The sequence below is a fragment of the Erythranthe guttata genome, chromosome 9 (assembly GCF_056151865.1).
Source record: "Erythranthe guttata isolate IM_541 chromosome 9, IM_541, whole genome shotgun sequence".
In the NCBI taxonomy this organism is placed as follows: domain Eukaryota; kingdom Viridiplantae; phylum Streptophyta; class Magnoliopsida; order Lamiales; family Phrymaceae; genus Erythranthe; species Erythranthe guttata.
In genome coordinates this window covers 10199845-10221958 of record NC_142541.1, presented here as the reverse complement: position 1 = coordinate 10221958, position 22114 = coordinate 10199845, and the positions used below count along the sequence as shown (strand labels likewise).

Below are 22114 nucleotides of genomic sequence, written 5' to 3'. Positions count from 1 at the left end.
CACTAGCTTAAAGACAATAAATATACGTATATTATAAGTACGCAAAGGAAAATAATAGGTCGCGGCTATTTACAATACTAATTCTATTAAGTGCTAAACCAAATTAAAAAAAATTAATGTACAAATACTGTAATACCCTTACTTGTTAAAAAATAAAATAAAAATTGATGAAATACCATAAACTATAAAACCACAAAAATTAACCACAAGACCAAATTCTGATCTTCTCCATCTTCTAATACCCACAAAAAACTTTCTCCTTCCTCTTCAATAGATTCACAAAACCTCAAATCTCAAAACCTTTAAAATTCAACAAACCTTACAAAGAGGGCAAGTATTGAATCAAAAGACATGAAAATAAAAGATTTTACGGTAAAAAACCCACGGAGGTATGCATTTATGTGAATATTAGCTAGATTATCGTTTTTGAAAAAAAAAGATAACCTAGATAATAAAACACATAAATGCATACCTATGTGTTAGAGTAGGTGACCAACAAACCAACTTGTGGCTGTGGTCTTTTCGTTTATTCTTGTAATAAATAATCATTTTTCGTATTAATGATAAAGCACCTTGGCATTCTATATTTTTGTCCCTTGTACAGACATAGATGTAGTCCTTATAGTTATTAAAATTACTTATATTTGATCTATTAGGATCGTGAGATATTTACTTAAGTATTATAACTGCTAAACCATGTTCCTAGTCGAAGGGTTACGCCCCCAATGAGGATATCGGCCTTTCCCATTAAGAGACTAGCACTTAGTGTATGTGTATTGCATCTCATCAGTAAATGTTACTGTGATATAGGCATGCATAAGTGGGTGCTCGTAAGTTGACGAGTTCACTGAACTCCCTCATTCTAGAAATCTCTAAGTGGTTCTCAATAATCGAGTAGAGATCTCTATGATATAGTTGTACACCATTAGTCCTTAAGACCTAGACATCAGAGTGACTTCACTAGAGGACCAACTGTATCGTGACCTATCCCTGAGTTCCACCGAGGACTGCCCCAAGGGCCATTGTTTGTGCAGTCCGAAATCTAGTGGGAGGTCTGTGCATTGTAGTCGGGGATTCGATCGCTAGAATAGTCTTCGATGTCATGTGTGTTCTCATAGTTTGTAATCTTTAAGTCTCTGTCCAGAGCTGACTAAGTGATGATTAGGGAATTCGATTCTCTAAGTCATGCACATAATGATTACAACACTTAGAACGATCGCACAATTATTCAACTACAAAGGAGGTCTCTATGAACCAATGCCTCTAGTTCAATCGGGACATATGAATCGAAGGGATCGTACTGTACGTTAACTATATCACACGGTTCTTGTAGGCACTTCATTTGTATCTAGGGAATCATGACGCATAATTGCTAGACGCCAATCTTGATTCGTTGGGTGATTAAGTTAAAACTAGCTTCAACTTAATTATAAATCTAGGGACGAGTTTAAACCATAAAGAGTTGTGGACCCACGGCTAGCTTACACCTGAACCATCGAGGGTCACACTGCTCGTGCACTCGAGTTTTTTAAATAATGGTCAAAGATAAAAAAAAATGTTTAATCTTTGCATAATTGTAAGTCAATATGATTGATTCCAACATTCGTAATTGGGAATTATGAATAAGAATAAGAAAAGGAAAGAACTAGGCAAACATCTTAGTGAACTTTCTAAATTGGGAAATTTCCAAATTTAGCAGGTCCACTGAATTAGGGTTTCCAGTTTTAGAAATTGGAAATAAAGAATTGGCATTCCGAAAATATAATTGTTATAATTTTCCAATCATTGAGTTGTGAGAAACGAGCGAAGAAAGACTAACGAACTTAAGTTGTTGGGCCCGGTCCAACTTAAGCCCGTTAGGGCTTTTATACAAGACACTATAAATATAAGATTTATAGGTCTTGCACAACACACAAGAAACAACCTTAACCCTAGCCGCTCAACTCCTCACGTCCGTTGCCTCTCCGCCGCCGCCGTCGCCCGTCGCCGGAATCGGTGCCCACTCGCCGATAGTTCTTCGGTAGTATTTCCTTTTTGTTTTATTCTTCCGTTTTATTCTGAGTTTTGCGTGTCTAGTGGCAAGTATAAGGTGAATCCGGTATACGAGGTGAAATCCGAGAGGAGGAAGACAAAGGAGTTGAATTGTCGAAATGCCGTCGTCGAACCGCCGCCACACGCGCCGCCCGAAGACAACGCGTGAATCTCACGCGCCGCCGCTGTCCGCGTGTCCGTCGCCGTTGCTGCTCCCGACTGCACGGATTGGTTTCCGGGCAGTGAGCTTCAATCCGAGAACTCACCTCACGCCTCAAGAGGTAATTTTCGGATCCGTTTTAATTATGTTTTAATTTAATTAGATTAAATTAAACGTTGATATTTGCAGTATGATTTTTCATGAATTTCTATATGTGATTGTTGATGTATGATTCATGATTTACTGTGAGCATGCTACTTGATTTAATTATCGAATTAATAATATGCATGTTGTATTTTAATTTTCACTGGAAGCATTAAGGTACGCAATTAATTGTTATTATCTAGTACGTGTTTATATGATTAAACTTGTTATTCATATAAAATTTTATTTTCTGCTGCGTACCACGTGCCCGATTCCCAACACTATGTGGATTCTTCCACCACAAAATCTTTCATTTTGACACTTTGTAAGGTTTGGTGCGTTTTGAAGGTTTTGATTTTTGAGGTTTTATGGGTTTAAAAGGAAGAGGAAGGAGAAAGGGTTTTGTGGGTTTTGGAAGATGGAGAAAATGAAATTTGGTCTTGTTGTTTTGTTGTTAAACTTTTGTGATTTTTAATTTATGTTATTGCATCAATTTGGTTTTTTTTTTTAACAAAAAGGGGTATTATAGTATTTGTACATTAATTTTTTTATTTTATTTTAGTCTTACTCTTAATGGAACTAGTATTACCGATAGTCGCGGCTAAAATAATAATGCTAATGAAGGGTATACGGTAAAGAATTATAATTTGCTGGCTCAATGAGTTTTGCAATCAAAATGAGAGCTTTGTACATTTCACTTTTCTAATGCATATATTTATACAAGACTTTGTATAAGCCTTGTCATCTAAAAACTAATCTATGCTTGACACGTAGTAACATATGAGCTACTCATTGGACATGTCATGCTTCATATATCAATCCTTAATCCATAGCTATCAGAATGCCTGAGTCCACATAGATTAATAGATATACTCCATCTTATATATAAAATAGGGGGAATATGCCAAACACCCTCCATTGGGTTTTTTATTTTTGATAAATCCTTAATTAATTAATGATATTTGAGATAAATCCATTGGACTTGAAAACTCATATATGCCCCTACTTATTAGTATAATTGTTAAATTAAATATTACTGTAAATTAATACCAAATCCCTCCAAAAAATAAATCAATTCCAAATCAATCCCAAATCACGTTACCATATAATTCGACCCTCTTCCCCCAAATCACGCCAATTCAGTTTTTTATCCTTTTCTTTTTTATTTTGTTTAATAGTTTTCTTTATTTCGTAATTAAAAGGAAATTTTGTAGTTATTTTATTTTTTTATTTTCGGTTTCTTATTTTAAATTATTTCTTTTCTTATTTATATTTTCATGTTTTTAATTTTAATTTTAAAAAATGATTTTATTTTTATTTTCGTTTTTTCATGGTTTTTCTTATTTCTTAGTTTCGATTTTTTTTGAAAATGGTTTTTTTTTTAATAAAAACCACTATATATAAACATGAAAATCACTCTGCATAAACACCTTTATAAACATGAAAACCGCTATATATAACAATTATATAACATGAAAACCACTCTGTATAACAACTATGTAAACTTGAAAACCACTCTATATAACAACTATGTCAACATAAAAATTCAAAACCCACTCTGTATATAAAGTTATATAAAATCTGTACAAAAATTATAGTGGTTTCTATAATTTTTGTACAGATTTTTATAGTGGTTTATGTACAAATATTGAAAACCACTATAAAAATTTGTATATAATTATTGAAAACCACTATAAAAAAAAAAGGAAGATTCAAGTTGAGAGAATTGGAAAATGGCCGAGAGAATCGACATCTGATGCAGCTCTTTCGCAGCTCTTTAAATGTAAAATTTTGGAGATTCCCGAGCCTCGTGAGGTCGCGGTCCTCTTTTTGAAAATCTGTAACATAATTCGAGGTCCTCACTCCAAGTGCAATTGCTAGTATCTTGGAGTTTGTTCTGTTGCCTGATAAATGCATAATAGGGAAATTAATGAATACTTAAGAAACTTGCTACAATTATGTGTGAGAGAGAGATATAACCAAACAAATAAAGACAAACAAAGATCCACATTTTCTTCAATTACTCCCAGTAGTAACCCTAGTCAAAGAAACAACAATCTGATTCATTCCATTCCCTTCCAATTTTCGCTGCCGCTGCTAAGAAGACGACCTATTGAGACTAAAATCATTTTGATCAAACGGGTTTTAAACCAAATACAGTCGCACCACAAAATCACTCTCAAAGAAAGAGAGACGTAAATTAAAATTCTGATGATTAGAACTACACCAAAACCGAAATCTGAAATCAATGAGCGTGAATCGTGGAATTAATTAAGAACGTGTTATTTAAGATATACATGGAAAAGATATTATATATTTTTTAATATCAAAATTAAATATACCTAATTTCTTAGTTAGGGGTATAATGATGATACTTAAGTGTTTTTAATTAATAAAAATTGTTATGGATTTATCTTAAAAATGAGAAATAAAATTGGACTTATTGTAATGAGGCTTGTGTAATGGGGGGCTTTTGTCAAATTCCCCCTATAAAATAAAGATATTTCGAACTAAAACCTAGACCTAAACATAGGGGTAATTTTGTACAGTAATAAATCTCTAATTTAAACATTAATTCCCTATATTTTCATATATCGTGTATCTTATTTTCTTCCCAATATTTGCATATAACGTGTTTCTATTTTTTTTTTCTTTTCCTTCTCTACTCTAACCACCCACTAATTCATCATGGTAGAAGTTATCACACCATGATCTAAACCCATTACAATTTTCATTGTTTTATTTAAATTCACAAGAACTCCACCAAAAAACACTTTTTTTTTTGCCAATCGTCTTCCTCTTGCTCATTTAAAATTTTGTTCACCTTCTTCCTCACCAACATTTTTCAGCATAAGCAATTGCTTTCTACAGGTAAACAGTACAATTATTTATTGAAGTTTATTTTATATCATATGTTTAAATTTCACATCACATAATAATTGCTAACGATTTTGATTTTTTTATACAACTCAGTCATAATTTCTGTTCACCATGACTCCCCGTAGGACAGCCATATGCCTTCACATATGTTCATCTCTTTCATTGTTTGGTTACCATAGTATTTTTCATTTTCATAAACCTATTATGTCATTTATTTTTTGTATTTTATAAACTCATTATGTTTTAGCACTTCAGGGGTCACCGTCTGTTAACGTTGGGGGCACAACAATTACACTTTAGTTGCATTGCTTGGCAAATTGGTGTTCCAACGTCTTCGCGGGAAACCTCGCGTTGAATCTGATTTCACTACAATATAGTCCACTAATGTATTTGTAAAAGAAGAATCTTAATCAAATTTCTCACGAAGTTGATCATATTGTGAGGAAATCTCAGCGAACGGGTTCTTTTTAACTTGCATATATTGTGACCACTGTATGGAGCGTGTGAGAACGTCCGACTTGGTGCGTTACATGCATTGTAATCTCACCACAATGCATCGAGAATGTGTACAAGCAATGGTGGCAGATCAATATGCACTTGATTTTGATAATCCCAGTTGGGGTTGGGTCTGTAGAATTTGCGCAATTAGATTTGCCCTTTTTTATAAATTGTTTTGTTCTTGAACATACAGTTGAAGTGTGTTTTCTCATTGCTATATTTTCACCACCTATGTAAAAAATTTGATTAATGCAATTTTAATGTTTTCTTAGCTAACATACATCAAATATCCATTTATTTTCTCCATTTATTATTATCCAGCGACTTATAGAATTTATTCACGGACTTTGATTTTTATTCTTCTTTTAATTTGATCTTATTACATAAAAAACTAAAGAGCTTTCTTCAAAAAAATACATTTGTATTTATATATAGGTAAATAAATTCAGATTTTACGTCATATAATATAATCTGATTAATATAATATATTAACACCGCAAATTCATATTTCGTAATCACTAAGAATTTTATAAATAAAATTTGTAGTAGTTCTCGTCAGAGGCCTGATTTAGCAGAATGCATTGAACAGATGACTGAATTTAATTTCTAAGAAATCAAAGTTTCCACAAATTTCGAGAAATCAAATTAAAGACCTTTATAAATTATAGTTGTAAACAAGTTAGTGGGATAAAAGTTTCAACAATCGTATATAAATTAAAGAATTTTATAAATTATAATTTGATCCTAAGAAATTCGAATATTTACCACTAAGTCCAATTCTATTATGACCACCCATAACACGTAACATAACCATCCATAACACGTACCCTCTCCCACAACTAGATCCACTACACAAACCCACTACCCCACTACAAGTTCGGCTTTTATTAATTTCTTAACTTGCAGGAGGATTATTTACTGAGTTGTTTTATAGAGGATCGATTTCCTATCCACTTCCCCACTACTTAGGTGGTTACCATGTGTAAAGTGTTGGGAATCGGACACGTGTACGCAGCGAAAAACAAAAATTTTATGCGATTTAAAAAACTTTAAACACACATAAACACATGCTCGATAATTGAAACAATTAATTGCGTACCTTTGCGCTTCCAGCGAAATTTAAAAACAACATTCATGCTTAATAATTTAACTGAATTTAAATCAATTAGCATGCTCGCGTTTAAATCAAATATTCATGCTCACGATAAATAAATAATTTCATGTAGTCACATAAAATCATACAAGAACGAACATAAATATTCTATTTAAACGTAAACGAATCAAGAACAATGAATTCGTGAATTTACCTCTTGAAGCGTGAGGTAGGCGCACTAAGCAAGACGAGATAGCTACGGAAACCAATCCGTACAATCCGGGGCAGCAGCGGCGGAACAGCAGCAGCGGCAATACGAGCCACGGCGGCGCGTGTGACTCACGCGCGGTCTTCGGGCGGTGCGTGGGGATGCGTGCGGCTTCGGCTCGTGTGCTGCTCCTCGATTCTTCGATCTTCCTCCTCTCGGATTTCACCTCGTATACTTTGATCTACTAAACACGTGGCACTAGACTCGTAATAGTTAGAAAAATGGAAGAAAAGAAAGAATGAAAGAAATACCGAAAGGGATCGGCCAACGGATGGCCGATTCCGGCGATTTTCCGGCGACGACGGCGCGGGTGGCCGCGGTGGAGAGTGGCCGAGAGAGAGAGGGACGGCTAGGGTTAGGGTTTTTTGTTGTGTTCTTGTGCAAGACCTATAAATCAAGTATTTATAGTGTCTTGCATAAAACCCTAGCGGGCTTAAGTTGGACCGGGCCCAACAACTTAAGTTCGTTAGTTCTTTTACTTGCTCGTCTCTCTCAATTCAATGATCGAAAAATTGTAACGATTACATTTTCGGAATCATTATAATGTCCTCGTCATTACGAGTGCCAACTCTCGATTTCCAACTTTCCAAAAGTGGAAACCCTAATTCAGTGCACTTTCTAAATTTGGAAACTTCCCGATTTAGAAACTTCACTAATATGTTTGCCTATTCTTTTCCTTTCCTTATTCTCATTCATAATTCCAAATTACGAATGTTGGACCCAATCATATTGACTTTTAATCATGCAAAGATAAACCATTTTATCTCTGACCGTTTATTCAAAGATCTCATGTGCACGAGCAGTGTGACCCTCGATGGTTCAGGTGTAAGCTAGCCGTGGGCCCACAACCCTTTGTGGTCAAAACTCATCCCTTAGAGTTACGATTAAGATGAAGCTCGTTTCACCTTAATCACCCAACGAATCAAGATTGGTGTCTAGCAACTACGCGTCATGATTCCCTAGATACAAATGAAGTGCCTGCAAGAACCTTCAGATATAGTTAACGTACAGTACGGTCCCTTCGATACATATGTCCCGATTGAACTAGAGGCATTGGTTCGTTGAGACCTCTTTATATGTTCAATGACGGTGCGATCGTTCTAAGTGTTGTAATCGTTACGTGCATGACTTAGGGAATCGAATTCTCTAATCATCACTTAGTCAGCTATGGCCAGAGACTTAGAATGATTACAAACTATCAGAACACACAGGAAATCCAAGACTATTCTAGCGATCGAATCCCCGACTACAATGCACAAACCTCTCACTAGATTTCGGACTGCACGAACACTGGCCCTTGGGATGGTCCTCGGTGGAACTCAGGGACAGGTCACGATACAGCTGGTCCTCTAGTGAAGTCACGGTGATGTCTAGGTCATAAGGACTAATGGTGTAAAACTATACCATATATATCTCTACTCGATTATTGGGAACCACTTACAGATTTCTAGGGTGAGGGAGTTCAGTAAACTCGTCAACTTACGAGCACCCACTTATGCATGCCGATATCACAATACCATTTACTGATGAGATGTAGTACACATACACTAAGTGCTAGTCTCTTAATGGGAAAGGCCGATATCCTCATTGGTGGCATAACCCTTCGACTAGGAACACGTTTAACAGATATAATACTTAAGTAAATATCTCACGATCCTAACGATCAATTACTAGTACTTGTAATAACTGTAAGGACTATATCTATGCTTGTGACAAAGGGACAAAGATATAGAATGCCAATGTGTTTTATCATTAATACGAATAAAGGTTCGTTTATTACAATGATAAATACGAAAGACCACAGCCACATGTTGGCTTGTTGGTCACCTACTCTAACATAAAGCACAACCAAAACACCGGTTTTTTCTATATATATGTATACATGTTTCATTCTCACACCCTCATTCACTTTTCAATCTGTATATCTCGAAACATTTGTAGGATTTCTATAATGGCTCCTAATATCATGAACATTGTTGACCTTCGCATACACTCTTTTGATTCCTTCTTTAGAAGAAGAAAAAGACGAGGAGACAGGAAAACGTATAAGAGGAAGACGTAGACGAGGAGAAAGACAAAGATGAGGAGGAAGAGGAGGAGGACAAAGATGAGGATGACGAAGAGGAGGAGGAGAAAGTGGAGGAAGAGAAAGAGGATGAAGAGGAAGACGGAAGATGGAGAAGAAGAAGATGAGGTAGAAGAAGAGGAGAAGAAGCAGGAAGAAACATGGAGAAATGCGGGAAGAATAAGGAAGAATAAGAAGAAAAGGTAGGAAGAAGAAGAAGAAACATGAGAAGAAGAAGAAGAAGAAGAAGAAGAAGAAGAAGAAGAAGAAGAAGAAGAAGAAGAAGAAGAAACATGAGTGGGAGGGAGAGTTTGTGAAGAAGAAACAAAGGGGTGTGAGGGGTTTGTGTGTGTGGTATTAAAGAAAGAAAAATGAGATTTTTTATGTTTATGTTTGTTGATTTTCATTAAAGGTATACATGTCATCACCTATTTATTAGTTATGTTGTAATTAAGTGATAAATAATTGGTATTTGAAATAGCCATCCCATTTGTTAAGTTTATATTATTTATTCTTTAACATATATTTTATATATTGACACTTGGTGTGTGTCAATATATGCTACAATAAAATAAGGTAATAGCAATGTAATTTGAATTTCACAGACATATTTCAATATTATTTGAAAGATTTTTTATTACAATTTGTGGTATCATTTATTTAAACATTTACTTTTTTTTTTCTTTGTTGAATGCGACCCCATACAAAGCACGTGCACAATTACTAGTTATTATAATAGGGATAATTTGACAAAACTCCCTCATTACACAGATCTCATTACAATAAGCCCAATTTTATTTTACATTTTTAAGATAAATCCAAAACAACTTTTATTAATTAATAACACTTAATTATCACAATTGTAACCATAACTAAGAAATAATCTATATTTAAATTATAATTAAAAGATATATAATATATTTTACATATATTATATATTTTACATATATTATATGCGTATCTCTATCTCTCTTGCACACACGCGCACACACACACACAACACAACACAGGCGCACACACACACACACAACAACCATTATATTTCACAAGTTTCTTCATTGTTGTGGGGTTGAAAAAAACAGAGATTCACATACACAATTGATAAATAGAGAGAGATTCAAATACACAATTAATAAAATAGAGAGATTCAAATACACAATTCAAAAGTACAAGTTTCTCCATTGTTGTGGTGTCAAAAAACAGAGATTAAAATCCGTGGGGCAGGACCATGCGGGACTACTCAGGGAAACGCCATTAGTACATAAACCAATCTTCTCACAAACGAATGGAATTCCCCATGTATCTATAGACCAAACAAACTCGTGTTTTTGTGCAACCCCTGAGAATCAACTAATGATGACTCCCAATTTATCAAGAAGTCAAATTGTAATTACAAAGTGGTTTTCATTAATTACGGTGTGGATTTTCGTAATGAAATTTGTTAATTATACAGTGGTTTTCGTTAATTACAGAGTGGTTTTCATTAATTATTAAGTGGTTTTTGTTAATTGATAAGTTTTTAGTGAATTTTTGTAATGGAATTTGTTAACTACATAGTGAATTTCGTTAATTACAGAGTTGTTTTCATTAATTACAGAGTGGATTACGTTAATATTAATGTGGATTATGCTTATTTTATAGTAATTTTTACTTTAATTTTGTGGTTTTCGATAATTACAGAGTGGTTTTCGATGTGTATGTAGTGGATTTCAATTTTATTTTTAAATATGAACCATTTAAAAAAGTGAAATTAAAAACAAAAACCATTTTTTTGTTTTAAATTGATATAAAAAAATATATTTAAAAAACAATAAAGCGAACGTGACGGAGATAATTGGGGGATTGTGTGGGGAGAAAATAGGGGGATTTGCATAACTACCAAAAAATAATCATGGATTTTTTAAAATAATATAATATGGTAATTTTTAGTATTTAAAAAAAAAAAATCCTTATACCGAAATGAGGAGATAATTGGGGGATTGTGTGGGGAGAAAATAGGGGGATTTGCATAACTAAAAAAAAAAAATTGATTTTTTAAAATAATATAATATGGTAATTTTTAGTAATATTAACTAGGGGCATTTTGGATAATTCAACACATTTGGATTTATAACTAATATCAATTTAAAAAAATGGATTTATCAAGAAGTCAAAATTGAACAAGGGGTGTTTGTCATATAACCCCATTATAATAATGGGTCTATTTGCGAGACCTCCTCATTATTTTTTCTAATAGTACTCGACCCACTTTGTTATTTGTATTTGAGAGACCCCACTAACTTCTCCTAACCCATTTTTACCCTTACATTATTCCAATCCCCCCCTTCTTACCCACTACATATATATCCTTCTATTTTCTATTCTTTTTAATAAATTTAATTTTTAATAAATTAACTTCTAATTAATTCATTTATTTAATAAATTCGTCCTTTTTTTTCCGGGCAAATTTACCACAACATAAACAACTACACATTGCAATAATCTACTACACATTTCAATACGACTACAATTTATAACAAAACAACTATAAAAACACCTCAATCCAACTACAAATTTTAGCAACAACTCAATGTAGATACGAACTCGAGACGACGAATTGGAGAGGCATGAGCGATGGTTGCGGTGGAAGAGAGCAATGCAACGGTGGAAGAGAGTGGTGGCGGTGGTGGAAGATAGACGAGAGAAAGGGGAGAGAGAAGTACCAAAGGGGAGAAAGAAGTACCAACGAAGGAGAGAAAGTGAAAAAACGGCTGGAAAATAAACATAGTATTTCTACGGTTAAATAAATTAAAAAGGGTAAAATATAATTAACTAATGGAGGTATGTCAATTCATAATATAATACGAGGGGATTGCCAAAATGCAAAAAAAAAAAAGAATTGGACGTGCAATATTGATGGTATTTTGACAGTTTCTCCCTAATTAACCCATAAGAAAATATACAATATTTACTTTATATGTTCTTGAACACTCTTAAAAACACATTCGGGGCGCCACTCCTAAAACCCTACCATCCTTGAGCCCAAAATATATTATCATTTCTTGGTTCTACCACGCCATTGATGAATCACTAAAATTCGGAACACACGTATCTAAAATTTTGGATTCAGTTCACTTAGACAACAAGCGCAAGATCAGGGATGGCAACGGGTCGGTTCTGGACCGGGTTTGCCTAAACCCAAGACCCGACCCTCGAAAAATATATAAACCCAAGACCCGCCCCAACCCGTTTTAGCTTAAACCCAAACTCGCCCCAACTCAGACCCTAACTAAACGGTTCTGACCCGTCAGACCCGCTAGACCCATTAACATACAAAAAGTTTAATATTTTTTAACTTTCATAACATTTTGCTTGTATAGTTTTACGAAATAATCTTAATACTAAAATACAATATTTTAAAAAATCTCTACAAGTGATATAACGTGAACAATAAAATTACAATGAATTATATTTAACTTCCATAATAAGTAAAATTCAAAATGCAAGACAATTAACGGTGGTGACAAGTGATAAATATTACTCACGAAAATGAGATTTGAAAAATAAAAGAGTGAAAATAGGTAAATGAGAATAGATAAGATGAAAATTGATAGTTTGATAAATGAAATCCAAAATTATATATATATATATATATATATATATATATATATATATATATATATACGGGTCGGTTCCAATAAGACCCGTAACCCGACCCAGAACCATCCGGTTCTAGAAACTTAAACCCATTACCTGACCCAGAACCATTTAGCTGACCCATACCCGCCCCAAACGGGTCGATTCCGGGTCCAAGACCCGCCCAACCCGTACCCATTGCCATCCCTACGCATGATTATATTAAATGGTGAATTTCAGTGATTGTAGCATAAAATAGACTAGTTTCATCAATAGTCCGATATTTAACTTTACAGACAACATATTATCGGTACACAACACCGATTTCTTGCTATTAGCTCCACAAAGGCCGAATCAGTTCTAATTCCAGGTGAAAAAAATGGACATAAACCGATAAAAGGCGCTATCTATCGATAATTACAGTAAGGACTGCCGACACTAATTCGTATATGCAGTAGTATTGTTTGTATTACATATTAGTACAAACAAGCAGAAAAAAACTTATAAAAGCCAAGTCTCAGGTATATATGATGCTCTTCATCATTCATTTAGCTTTTCTCTACTTGTGTATCTTTCCTTTTCAACTTGAGAGATTTCGGTCTAACCACAGCCTGCTTCGGTGGGGCCCCCACTAATAGTAAACGCGACATAACATAGGACAAAAGTTCTTCTCGATTCGAGAAAGTGAAGTCCAAGTGCGCATACTCGAACTCACTGTACGAAACGTCCACCCCACCATCTTTCATCACCTTGTAGTGCTTCCTCACCATCGACGGCTTTATCACCTTATCCTTTATACCAGCAACAAGATCGACGGGCACATCAATAAATCCATAGTACTCCCCCAGATCGAACGCCTCGGGGCAACCATAAGCTTCCATGTTCGACGCCGCGCTTCCGTAATCGAACATGATAAACTTCTTCGCGCGCTTCATCTGCGCCAGGTGGAGGGCCACTCGGAATGCGACACCTGGCATGTCGTTCATGTTGTAGTGGGGCAAACCCAACACCCCGACCCAGTTCGAACTGTCACCCCCGACAACGTAACTCATGAGCGTCTGTACCAATCCACCAACTGCGGGTAAGTTGTGGAAGTCACGAGCCAACTTATTTAGCAGCATGCGGAAAAACCTTGTGGGTATGTAGAAAGCTGGCACGAACGGTGCTAAGGCAGGAGCTAGAAAGAGAAACAAGTACTCGACCGAAGTGAACATGAAGCTGGAATCGTGGTGGAAGCCAGCTGGCGATAGGAGGATCATTCTTGATAGCCTGTGGGGCTTTTCGGCTATTCGACGTGTTATGACGTACATTAGTATGCCAGCTCCGCCCAGGCTGTGGCAAATTGCGCAGATTTTGTACGGTTGTTCGGTGGTGATTTCTTCCTCTGGATCGGTTTGGTTGGACTTCAATTCAGAAACTTTAATTTCGTGTATCTTTTCTATCATAGCTGGTATATCTTCAGTTCCATGCTCGTTGATTGAGTAATTCCAATATCTGCAGCGGGTCGGTGTAGTAAAGAAACTTAAATATAACAAAAATGGAATATACGGGATGTTAAAGAATGGAAAGTTAAGCCATATCAATTGACCCCGTATGAGGCCGATTATAATGTCCACAATTGTAAAATTCTATTAACTTATCAATGGTAACCCATTAAGTCTCCTTTTTAAATTGAACGATTCTTTGAGGCGCAATATGTCCAAGAGAAAAGAAGTCAAATACAAATCTTTTTTGCTACGCGACACTTAAATGCACTTGGCTGTTTAGATACTTACAGAACTTGAACGGAAAATTTATTATACGTGACGTGGTCATTTCATTCATGCATGTGACTTTGTTGTTAATATGTTATTGGTTGCCATAAAAACAACTCAATTGAACTTTTCGGCCAAGTATTCAATGCGAAAAAAGGAATCATGTCAAGCATCTTATTAAAGATTATGAAATTAGCTACTTACTGCCGTGATGAGATATTTTTGTCGACATGTTCTCTCGAAACCAAGCCACGGAAATTCCCAAGAAAAACATCGTATCCTAGAAATTGAAGGAAAAAAAATTACTTACAGAATCAACAAGTTCGACTCTCAAAAGTTGATGCACTATACGTACACTACAGACAGTAAAAAAAGCATCCGGTACTAACCTTGATCAAAGGCTGCAAAAGCCGGAGAACCAACAACTCCATTGGACACCCAACTGTAAAATCAGCTACTAGTGTTATAAAACAAAAAAAAATATGATTGCCATGCAATACAAACATTCAAAAAATTCAAGAATCAGAAGATGGGAACAGGATCATCAGTTGTTAATTGCTAATTGCAAAATGCAGTCAGTGGTCAATGCAAGTACAAATACGAGATGCTCGTTCGAGACTCCATTTTAGAAAACTAATTGGTAATAAAGATCAACTTATGAAATCTCAAAGCTTAATACATCATGATTCGACCCACCTCAGATACTAATGCAATTACAGGTTGTTTTGTTTCCGATAACACCTAAAATTCTTTCTAGTCTCGAGACATAACTTTAATCATCATCAATTTAGATCAGTGACCTCTATCCTTTACATGACTGATTATCAAGCTATTCCGAAATCAGGATACAAGTTGGAGATATAGACAATTGATTTGAAACGAGACTCGGGTTTTCTTTCTCCCAGTTTCTAACCTTAAGAGCGAGAATAAGATTGGACAACAAGACCTACTGGATAAACTAACAGGCAGAAATATGCTCCCGTGTTATATATCAGTTCAGAGAGAGAACTATTACATTGACAAATCGAGAATTCCCACAGGCAACTATTTCACTGTTCCAGACATAAATGGAATCTTGATTTAACTACTACATGTATCCCGTTTAATGAATCTCAAGTAAAGGCGGTAGCATGAAAACTTCTATGTCAGTGCCAACTCTTACTAGAAAACTTCAAGAACCATGCCATAACATGTCCGATGTGATTTAACATGTCATCAAGGTCAAATTTGTTCGAAGGGGAACAACTTCTGACAGTTAAAATAATCCTCAGAACTATGTCCGAACAATAATATACAAATAAATGGCATACTGTATTTCCCCCAATGCACTTCCCAAAAGATGGCATAATCATTCCTAAAAATGCATCCTCGAATTTATAGCTGAACTGATCTTATAATGTACTGATGACAGCCATAATAAGATTTAGATTGGAACTTTTGAAAGAGTATCGCAACAAATTATGAGTGGACCAGAAATAAAATACATTTACCAAAAGTTGCAAGACGTCCTTCCTCTAACAAGATAGAAACCAAATGGATTTTTTTATTTAAATAATACCGCCCAGTGCCCACTTTAAAATTTCATTAACCAAGATTCCCATCCATTATTGGGCATCAACTAGATGATAAATAAGTAAAACAACTGAAAACAAGATTCATTTTTGCACCGACTTTACACTACAAGTGATGAAAGAAAGGACTCACCCCATAGATGAATCTAATATTCCATGCTGCAGATAGACAACTTTCCGAGAATCTCTCCTGCATCAACGTTCGTTCAATTGATAGAATGTCGATTTACAATTTGCTACGAAGCAAAACTTCAACGTCGATTTACTTAAAAAGAGAACCAGACAACTGATGGTTTTAATGAGCACATACCTTGGGATCCTTTCCAGCAGAAGTACATAACCATCGGCTGTAACCACATGGATAGCTTCATAAGGATACCTAAAACAAAAGGATCAATTAGAAACCTACTTGAACAAGCAGATTGATAGAGTGTGAGATAATACAAAAAGAGAGAGGAGGAATTTGATTCATAGCTTGACGTAGTATGAAAAAAGATCTCACATCGTACATTTACACCAAAATCTTATTTATTTTGGTGGCGAAGAGGTGGGCCTGCAAAAATTTAAGTTCCTAATATATATCTGAAGTTTGAAAAGGTTTACCAGCCAAGAGTAGTCATGAAAATCCAGAGAAAATTGATTTCAATATTCCGTACGTTTTACTTGAAAAGGCATTCAATACCTCAACCAAAGAACAAGTACTTTAACTTTATATAAAGCATTTTTTTTTCCAGTATACTCACAGACCTAGAGCATCAACACATAGCGCTACATATCCTGTGCAATCAAGAATGGCAGAAATGGTGTAATGAAGTACTCCAAGCATGGCTAGACCCAAGATTTCTTATGCAGAAGAATTCAAGGAAAATCCAAAACAGAAGAACTCTTGTTTTCAAAATTTAAATTTGTGATTATACTTGACTGACGACAAAGCTGCCATTACTACTTAATTGTAGTGGTGCAAGTCCATTCCTAGCAACTACTTAACACTATTCTGAATTTTCACTTCTTCTCCCCAAGACAAATCATTAAGTCAATTAAACAACTACAATGACTGTTCAAGCATCTCAAAGCAACCGTTTTACTGCAATCGACTACAATTGACTGAAATAATTGAAGAATCTAAACTTTTCCACTGTCCCATGAAACCAAAAGGCGAAATTAGCTCAGCAGACATAAAATATAATTGAAGTTTTCATACCCCAGTTCTGTTATCACATCTTGACATGTCCGAGCATCTGTATTGAGGGAATTGTGGAAAGTCGTTCTCCTTTCCAAAGGAGTTGGATCATTATCCGACAGAACAGATGTGGAGACGGAGGTGACAAAACCCTCGGAAGGAATATCCTCTTGACTATTGTTCGGAGAAGAAAACCATCCGAATAGCCTTCTAATGGTGTCTGCCGGCGCTAGAAGACAGTAGGCCGCCTTGTGAACAACGTCAAATGCATATTCGATGGAGATCTCAGTCGCTAGGTGGAGATCCTACAAACATAAGAAATGTTATCCTTCACATATGTACGTGAATGCAACACACAGATCATGCAGTTTTCCATCGACGTTTTCTTTTTACATATTTAATCCACTCAATGCAGTGTCTTGGTGGCATATGTACGTTTTCCTTGTGAAATTCATGCTTCTGTGTTATAGACTTTCCATGTATCCGTTTTTGGTTTTATCATGTCTTATTTTGCGCACAATATTTTGTTTAACTTTGAATCATAAGAGAGAATTGAATAGAGAAAAAGGACAAGATGATGTGGTCGAGCCATTTGGCCTACATAATTCTCTCTTAATGTGATATTACAACGAGTGCATACTTCTATAGGTGAATTACACATGTGATGAAACAAAAAAAGAGAGAAAAATAAGTCTATAACCAAATCAAGAATACCAAAAAACATGGATACATCGATGTGATCTTGAAAGAGAACCAATAATTGATTTCTCATCACATAGTTTGCTTATTCATCAATCTGTTGGAGGTTATGACAGATCTGATTTCGGCTTCGATTTGTTTGTCAATGAATCGTTAATTCATGCAAATATGACATCAAATGAAGTGCATCTAAAAAACATGCATCTAGATATGAGAGGATGGAAATGGATACGGAAACAGACCTCAACAACACCACGTCTGCGATCAGTAGCCCGTTGAACAAAATGGTCTTTAAGGGTTTGCCGTCTTCTAGGAGAATGTGCAGTTGGATGGCGGTTCCCTGGCCTTGCAAAGGCTTTGGAAGCTGTATGAGAAACTGAAGTAAAGAGATAAAGTGGAATCCCAAAAAGGAACTTCACTGGAAACAAAATCCACGAAATAATACATCCAATCCAATATATCCAGCTCCTGTTGAGCTTCGTAAAACTGCTCTCTCTCGAGAATCGGGAACTTTGTGATAAAGGAGTTCCAGGATAATTATCACTATCTTCTCCATCAGATGAATAATCTACACTTGAGGATGTATCGGAATCAACTGAGAGTTCGTGAATGAACTGATTGAAAGATGATACGCCACTGCAATCATAAAGAAGAAAATATTATATACTTAACATGTCAAGCAGGGTCAGTGACAAGTTCTTAACAGAGAAATAAGCTGCGATACGTTCCAAGTGTTGCAAACTCTGCCAAAACTTTAGCATACACTGGATAACTAACGAAAGATGTGTGAAGATAAATAAACATGAGTTGGTAGCTGATAAAATCTATTGGGCATTTTCACGTCACTGTATACACATGTAACTAACAAACGAAATTGTATTGATGATCAGATTCTAATGGAGCTATGAAAGTAATCCGCTAACAGCAGCAATCAAGTTACGTGAGTAAAACATTCACTGAAGCAAACCACAGATGTTGAATGGATTGCCATATGGCCCATATCTACGTCAGAGAAAAGAAGAAACACACTTAGCCTTTCACCTGATTATGTCAGACTACGTTAAAGGTACGTTCTGCATAAAGAATGGCAAAATCAACTCGACTAAACAAAGCCTTATTTATCCTCTTATTATATCGGTACATGAAACTTCACATTGATCTCTTCCTACAGGTTGGGTAATATTATTCACAACCCCAAACAGCACAGTTACGAGCATTTCTTGGAGTGCACAAACATTTCAACCATTCCCACACAATGCATCGTCGATGACAACCACTTCAAACGAACATAATTTCTCTTACTTTTTACATTAATCTACATATATACATATTCTTGTCCGAAATAACGGAAACTTGTTTAAAAAAATCAAGAAAGGTTAAAATCAAAAAGTGAACATTAATCTACATATATACATACTCTGCCAGGAACTAACACTACATAAGCAAGCATGCATGTGTAAATGCTTGAAAATTGAGGACCCAATGACGTTACAACAAGGCGAAAAAGCAAAATATTTACCCCCAAATTGGTATATTTCAGAAGTTCTCGTCCCGTGGTTGCAATATTCCAACTAAAAGTCACTAGTTCCTAAGAGTCTACAAATCCAAACCAGCTATTTAACTAGTTCCAAATATAAGCCCTACTCATATATTAATACTGTAGAAGTTAACAGTATAATGAAGTAAAACCTGTATGATCTAGTACCAAATATAACGATCATATTTCCAATAAAATTTCGGTACATAAATATTAAGATGAGTAACTTAAGACTAAGATAAGCAAACTTACTTCTCCATCCAGCGTGGAAGTCGAGGTCCACGCAAAGTAGGCCTAAGCTCCCAACCATGAATGCCTTCAAGAATTGATGCCTTTCCAGGCAAGATAGCCAATAACATTGCTGATATTCCATTTATTAATCTTACAATATTATTCAGCGATTCATAAGTGAACGTCTTTACCGACCTGCCAAGTTATATCAACAGGGAAAAGAATAAAAGATATTAATAATTGTTGGTGTATTATAAAACCTTTCTTAAACACAGATAATACATCTTCAAAAGGAAAACATTTCTTAAACCTTTCAAGCAAAACATTTTTTTAACCCTAAACCAATCTTCATATATCACATCAAAAGAAGTAGATATCTTTGTGAGTAGCGCATAAATATGCTCACAAAGAGAACATTGCATCCCGACATGGAGTAAAGAAGAGCAGTAAAGAAATGGACAAAGAGTATGTACAAAATGCACAAAGTTTGCCCATTTATTCTTGTCGAAATTAATAACGTAATGCAAATGGAAGTATAAAAGAGAGTGGTCCATGTGCAACTATATGCAAAACAAAAACCAAAATGCATTCTCTCAACATCTCTTCCTTTGATTTCCCTAGCACGGAAGTCACGATTAAGTGTCACAATACAATAGAATTTAAAGTTTATATATAATATTGTGTGTGTGTGTGTGTGTGTGTTTGTGTGTGTGTGATCGGTGCCATTATAGAAACCCTCACCCAATAGGAAATAAATTTAGAGTGGTTTATGAATTGGTGCGAATATCTTCACACATCGAGGAAGGATGGCGATTGGTTGCAAGAAAATATCATTGCCGGTATTTTGAGTTACGAAAGAAGCATGACAAAAAGAAAAAAGAGAGAAAAGGAAAGTGACATTGGTTGACAAAAAATTCGGTAGGCCTTACAAATTGGGGCTTGTCTGTATCTATGGGTCAATCATTTTGAGAAGTAAGACTAAATGCCCAATCATATCACTTCCTCGTCGACAAGGGCACGACATCCTACTTTATTAGGAAAATAAAATATTACTCCTTATATTTGTTTCTAACTGCAAGGGCTTGAAGGAAGTGAATTGAATTCAAGATTCGATAAATCTATCAAAATAGAAATTTGCCAGTTGTTCTTCCGTGCACTGTCTGTCTTGCTTAATTCGTCGAACTAGGGCGATCAATGGGGAGTTTATCCAATTTAGGAACTTCTAAAAATACATATTCCTCGTGTCTTTTTTTTTAACTGCACGAGCTTTGTTTAGAAATTAGGAACTTTCGGATGTGAAATTCTTGAAAAATGTATCAGTGTTTCGATAAACACCAACATTATTGACAATTTGTCAAGAAAATAAGAACGAAAAGTCATTGTAAGAATTAGTGTCTTCGTTCTTAAGATATCTTCGGCGAAAAAAATAAATTCGACACATGGGAATAACACAATTTCAAATAATCCTTGAGAAATTAAAAACAGTAAAATCACTCCAAACAAAATAAGCTAATTATCATCCAAGGAAAAGGGAAACAACTATTTCCTCAATTAGGGATTGGTAAACTAAACAGGCAACTGCTCAAAAACATAACGATCATCAGCAAACCTAACATTTCACATTATAAATTAAAAAAAAAATTAATAAATAATTCGAGAAAAAAAAAGAAGGAAGACGACTCACTCTTTGGTGACAGCCAGAACATTGTCAACAGCCCTTTGCATCGCTCTCGCTGTATTCTTTTTCCCTCGTTTTCTACATATAATAATAATTTGTTTCTATTGAACCCAAAAATAGCTGCAGATCAGTTTTTGACTTATATTTTCTAGAAATAATAAACGATAATTTTTGGAGGAGAAGGAAGGAAGGAAGGATAATAGGGAATTGAAAAATTGGGAAAGAAGACAAATAATCAATCGATGGAGTTTTTGTGCTGCGACGTCGATTCTTGTCGTCCGGGTTAAGGCAGAGGTCGGTTACTCGGTTGCTTTTGGAATCGGGTCGCTACAATATTTATTTATATTATATTTGTATGAAATAAATGAATATCAAGTGTATCCATGGGTAAAATTCATTTTAGTCCCTGACATTTGCAGGCAAAATCAAATTCATCCCTGTGATTTTAATTGGGTTCAATATCATCCCTGGAATATAATTTTACAGCTAAAATTCATTTTTTCTCCCAAAATACCCATATTACCCTTTTAAAACCTGGGCACTAAAATGAAACTCAGCCCAAATGCCACTTTTTACTCTACAAAATATATTGAACTAAAATTCTATTTAATAATATTTACTAAAACTTATGGAAACAAATCAACAAATAATTATGTATAGATGTATGTTACGAAATTAACTCAATTTCTTTTCATGTCAAATTTGTTGCT

The 22114-nt window shown here is 35.1% G+C and overlaps 1 protein-coding gene across 1 annotated transcript; it reads right to left on the bottom strand.

Moving 5' to 3' along the window:
• Nucleotides 1–12971: 12971 nt before the first annotated feature.
• Nucleotides 12972–21777, bottom strand: LOC105948971 (alpha/beta-Hydrolases superfamily protein). Its single transcript, XM_012972234.2, has 9 exons — nt 21411–21777; nt 19748–19921; nt 18201–18594; nt 17281–17564; nt 16390–16458; nt 16213–16269; nt 14898–14950; nt 14713–14788; nt 12972–14248 (listed from the first exon to the last, which is right to left on the bottom strand). Exons 1-9 carry the CDS (start codon nt 21449–21451, stop codon nt 13303–13305), a joined length of 2094 nt encoding a protein of 697 aa, XP_012827688.2. The 5' UTR covers nt 21452–21777; the 3' UTR covers nt 12972–13302.
• Between the last annotated feature and the right edge of the window lie 337 nt (nt 21778–22114).

What these genes read in the sequence shown, in the direction of transcription:
- LOC105948971 (XM_012972234.2), bottom strand. Translation starts at nt 21,451, where the DNA reads ATGCAAAGGGCTGTTGACAATGTTCTGGCTGTCACCAAAGA. An exon ending in GTTCTGGCTGTCACCAAAGA is followed by an intron (nt 19,922 to 21,410) that starts GTGAGTCGTCTT and finishes ATAACTTGGCAG; the next exon opens with GTCGGTAAAGACGTTCACTT. An exon ending in GCAGACGTGGTGTTGTTGAG is followed by an intron (nt 17,565 to 18,200) that starts GTCTGTTTCCGT and finishes TTATGTTTGTAG; the next exon opens with GATCTCCACCTAGCGACTGA.